General features: G+C 39.3%; 1 protein-coding gene across 1 annotated transcript in view; it reads left to right on the top strand.

Moving 5' to 3' along the window:
• The window catches only part of Sec23a (Sec23 homolog A, coat complex II component), a 40647-nt gene that overhangs the window by 7975 nt on the left and 27465 nt on the right, over nucleotides 1-5207 (top strand). The window contains exons 4-6 of the mRNA XM_029540959.1: nucleotides 2380-2538; nucleotides 3178-3293; nucleotides 4798-4921. Coding sequence (XP_029396819.1) covers nucleotides 2380-2538; nucleotides 3178-3293; nucleotides 4798-4921 — 399 coding nt within the window. The remainder of the gene's footprint in view (nucleotides 1-2379; nucleotides 2539-3177; nucleotides 3294-4797; nucleotides 4922-5207) is intronic.

The following is a 5207-nucleotide window of genomic DNA, read 5'->3' as shown; positions in this document are numbered from 1 at the left end:
GATGGTTGTGAGCCACCATGTGGTTGCTGGGATTTGAACTCCGGACCTTCGGAAGAGCAGTCAGGTGCTCTTACCCACTGAGCCATCTCACCAGCCCCCCAAGCCTATTTTTAATCTTGTATGTGGGCATTGGATAATTGGTGTGCTTTTCCCTGGGAAGACTATTTTCCCCACTTTCAGCATTCCTTAGCCGTCTGTAGTTCTCTGTGTGTAGTTAAGGCCTTATGGGCCATACCCCTTCCATGTTAGCCTGTCTGCTGGTGTCATACACGTTTAGGCAGCCATGCTGATGAGACATCATGGGTGTAGCTTCTCTGACATTTCTAGGAGACACAATCTACAGCAAACTTCCTGTTCTTCGGTCTCGTAAGACCTTTCTGCTCTTTTCTCCACAATGATCCCTGGGACTTAGGTGCAGGTGTCATGTTTTAGACATATCAGTTTGGAATGGGCTCTACCATTCTGCATTTTGATTGGCTATGGTTTCTGTTGCAAAAAGTAGTTTCCTTGATAAGCGGTTAAAAACTACAGTGGGGCAGTGGTGACACACGCCTTTAATCCCAGCACTTGGGAGGCAGAGGCAGGCGGATTTCTGAATCCAGCCTGGTCTACAGAGTGAGTTCCAGAACAGCCAGGGCTACACAGACAAATCCTGTCTTGAAAAACCCAAAAACTAAAAAAGCCAAAAAAAAACCAAACCCTAAACTACACTTACAGACTGGAGAAAGGTGTCTTTTTTAAAAATTGTAAGTGTGTGTGTGTGTGTGTGTGTGTTTCCATGTGTGTGCAGCAGCCCTTGAAGGACAGAGGAGGGAGTCAAATACTCTGGAACTAGAGCTGCAGGAGGTTGTGAGCTGCCATGTAGGTGACTTGAACATAGGTACTCTACAAGAGCAGCCAGTGCTCTTAGCTGCTGAACCATTGCTCCAGTCCCTCTTTGTCCTTTTCCCTTTTCCTTTTTCAAATGGGTTTTACTCTGTTGCAGGCTGGCAGACTTATCCTGTCCTGCCTCAGCTTCCCAGGAGCTGTGATCATAGGCGGATGACACTGTCTTTTCCTTTATTTTTCTAGAGTTTTACTTGAAAGTTTTTGAGGTTATAGCCACATAATTTCTCCTTTATCTTTTTTCCCTCTAAATTATCTCATATATTTGTCTTTGTTCTCTTTTAAATTCATGGCCTCCTTTTCTATTAGTTGTGTACATATGTGTACATATATACTTCTAAATGCATAAATACATCCTGCTCAGTCCATACATGTTACTGTATGTATGTTTCCTGAACTGCAGTTGTACACGAACCGAGTCTTCATTGCTTGTTTTCCGTTGCACCGTGTTTATTTCTCTCTGACTCTCACTGCCTTCCTCTGGGCTTTCATTGAGTTTGGTACTTTGGAGCCTGTCTGCTTGCTTCTCCTTTTCTTCCATTTACTTTACCTCCCAGTTTTCCTCTTCTATGTGAAGGCTTTCAGTGAGTGTAACAGAGAAGTCACTACAATTTAATGCTTTAAATTTTTTTTCCAGTAAGAAATTTGATGTGTGGGTTATTTATTTTGTACTCTTATGCAAATATATTTGTTCTTTATTGTTGATTTATCTTTACATGACTTTAAATGATGCTTATGTTTTATTTTTATTTTTTAATACAGAGTCTCATAGCCAAGGCTAGACTCAAACTTGCCATGTAGCCAAAGCTTGCTTTGAACTTCTGATCTTCCTTTCCCTTCCTAAGTGCTGGGGTTACAGGTACGAAGACTGTGTCTGGTTTTATGTGGTGCTGGGGATACTAGGCAAGCATTCTAGCAGCTGTGCTGTTACCTAAGCCCCAGCAACACTCCCACTTTAAATACAGAGAACAAGAATAAACCCCAGAAGACAATATCTTCTCTTTTATCTGCGTCTACAGCTACAAAGCGGGAAACATAACATTTGCGATAGGGTGTAAGTTTAGAGATTGCTTTAAAACTAAGTAGTACTGTTTAGGATTTAGAAAGAAATCTATCCAAATAAATGTCTTCCTTTTAGCATTTACTTATTATTTTTTAAATAATGCTTTTTAAAAAAGGACTTACTTATTTATTGTACGTATGTGAGTACTCAGTACACTGTCACTTTTTTCAGACAGACCAGAAGATGGCGTTGGATCCCGTTACAGATGGTTGTGAGCCACCATGTGGCTGCTGGAACTTGAACTCAGGACCTCTGAAAGAGCAGCCAGTGCTCTTAACCACTGAGCCATCTCTCCAGCTCACATTTACTTACTTCTTATCAAGTACATGTTGCTTTCTAGGAACAGTACACTAAAATGCGTTATCAGAAGTGCACATCCCTGCTTTTCATTATCCTTTGCACTGTTTGAATGAGTTCCTTTTTTCCAATAGTGTACTTTCCCCAACACTGGTGCTCGGATCATGATGTTCATTGGTGGTCCTGCTACCCAGGGGCCTGGCATGGTGGTGGGAGATGAGCTAAAGACACCTATAAGATCCTGGCACGACATTGAGAAGGACAATGCCAAATATGTTAAAAAGGGAACTAAGGTAATTTTCACTCATGTTTTCTTGTGAGTTTTCTGTTTGTGTAACTTTACATTTTGGAGGGTGTTTTGCAAAAGCATCTGTTGGTGACTCTTGAGGCCTTGGTGTTGCTGCTGGGTGATGCTCTTGCTGCTATATATATGTATATATATATATTTTTTTCTTTTTTCTGATGTGTTTTTAGATAATGCTTACTTGACTGTAGATTTAGCTAGGAAAAAAGGTTCTGTTTTGTTCTCTTGTGTTTATATTGAAGTAGAGAATGTTTTCTCTACCACTGTTTAGTTTTGCTTCACTTAGGGACATGTCTAAAAATAATGGCTTTTATATCAAAGAATGTTAAAATATTAGACTTTATTTTGAGACAGTCTTTCTATGTAGTGCATCCTCCTGTTGTAGCTTCCCCAGTGCTGGATTTACAGATGCCTGTCACTTGTTTGTCTGGAAATAAGATTTCTAGAAATTATGTTATCAATTTTGTGAAACTATCGAAAATGAAGTGATCATGTATAAATGATGATGAATTATTCTTTTACTCTTAAATGACTTTGATCTGTTAGTAGGAAAAAGGTTTATAGGATGGCGAGGTTATATATTTGATTAGGTTATATATATTTTGGTATTAATTAAAATCATCTGTAGCATTTTGAAGCGTTGGCTAATCGAGCTGCTACAACGGGGCATGTCATTGATATCTACGCCTGTGCGTTGGATCAGACAGGCCTGCTGGAGATGAAGTGCTGCCCTAACCTTACTGGGTACGTATGTGTGTCTCTAACAATGACTGCTTGCCAATGTGAGCCAACGCTGACAGCTTAGGAAATGAAATGCTCGCTGTCTTACAGCTTTTTGTCAGTGTTTGCTAACAGCATTGCTGTGTCTTCTTTGGAGCTCATGTTTCATTTTTTTTTTTTTTTTTTTTTTGTCTTTGAAAAGACAGGATTATTAAGGTACAAGTTCTTTTGAAAAAGTTTATTATAGTTGCTAGGTTGTTTTAGTAGTGTTTTGAGATAGCAAACCATGAAATATATCCACTTAAAATGTATAAGATTGTAGTATGTTCGCAAGGTATATGGTCATTATTATGATTGAATTTAGAACATTTGCAATGACCCCGGAGAGACGCTGCTTGTCACCTGTCAATCTCCGTTCCCCCTCCTCCTTTCTCACTTCGTCCTCCTGCCCTAGGCAACACTACTCACCGCTTCTGGATGTTTCCTGCAAGTGGACTAATAAGTGGTGTTTTGCCTGCCATTGACTTTTAAAAAAATGTTTATGTGCATAAATGTTTTGCTTACATATATGTATGTGCACTATGTACCTTGCCTGTCTGGTACCCAAGGAGGTTAGAACAGGGTGTTGACTCCCCTGGAACTGGAGTGACAGGTGGTTTTAAGCACCTTGTAGGTGCTGGGAACTGAACTGGGGGTCCTTTGCAAGAGAAACAAATGCTCCTGGCTACTGAAGCATCTCTCCAGCCCCCACAGACATCTTTTATTCAGAATGCTTAATTTATGCACATTTAAGATGTGCCAGGATTTCCTTTTATTGCTGAATAAAAGTGAAGCAGGGGTTCAGCTTCATTAATATTCTCTTAGATATATACCTAAGGAAATGTCATCAAGCAGAAAGTAAAGGCCATGGTCAGCTGTGCTAAGCACTTCAGCATTGCAAAGCCTTTGAAACCTTACTAGATGTGAAAGCTGACCTAGAGCCAATTACAAAGACAACAGGAGGAGAGACTTGGAAGCAGCTGGTGTGGACAAGGGCTTCTCAGGTAGTAACTTGTACATATAACTTGGGTTTCCTGTTTGGATCACACTTTGAGAAGCAGAAATATAGACAACTTTTATAAACACCAACTGAAAAGGAGCAGTCTTAAATGAATAGTGCATTATTAAGCATATTATGAAATGATTAATCTTAGATGATGCATACGGAAGGAGAAAATCTGGCTGCAGTCCGCTGAGTGGGTAAAGGCTCTGATGGCATGGTGGGAGGGAGTTGGATACTTGGGACACACAGTGTGGATGGAAGGTGGAAAGTTGTTCTCACACCTACAGATGAACACTGTGTCATGTGCACACCCTACACACAGTGAGTAAGGGTAATTAAAAATTATTAATAGAAATAGCATTAATAACATTTGTTTTGGGGAATATCTTTACTATTTGTTCATAGTCTAAGTAATTTATTTTTTTCTGGTAATACATGAGCCCAGTTAATTTGTTTTGTATGTTGTGTTTGCCTTTTTCTGTGCAGAGGATACATGGTAATGGGTGACTCTTTCAATACTTCCTTATTCAAGCAAACTTTTCAAAGAGTCTTCACCAAAGATATACATGGCCAGTTTAAAATGGGCTTTGGTGGCACATTAGAAATAAAGGTAAGAACCTAGACTTGACATGTGTGATATGTTTATCAGTCGAGAACCTTGAAGGCTTAGTGGTAACTATAAAATATTAGCCAACTTCAGATGAACTTTAAAAAGTAATGGTTACTTTAGAACTTTGGACTACGTTAGAGATTTTGTTTCCCAGAAAGAGGTGTTGTTATTATATGTACAGGAGACTGGGATTGTTTTGAATGATGGTATTGTAATGTAACTTTCTTATATTGGATATTACTGTTTCTTAGAGCTAAGTCTCATTCAGTCTTTTTTTTTTTTTTTT

The sequence above is a fragment of the Mus pahari genome, chromosome 7, assembly GCF_900095145.1.
Source record: "Mus pahari chromosome 7, PAHARI_EIJ_v1.1, whole genome shotgun sequence".
Taxonomy (NCBI): Eukaryota; Metazoa; Chordata; class Mammalia; order Rodentia; family Muridae; genus Mus; species Mus pahari.
This window is presented reverse-complemented; position numbering and strand designations above follow the sequence as displayed.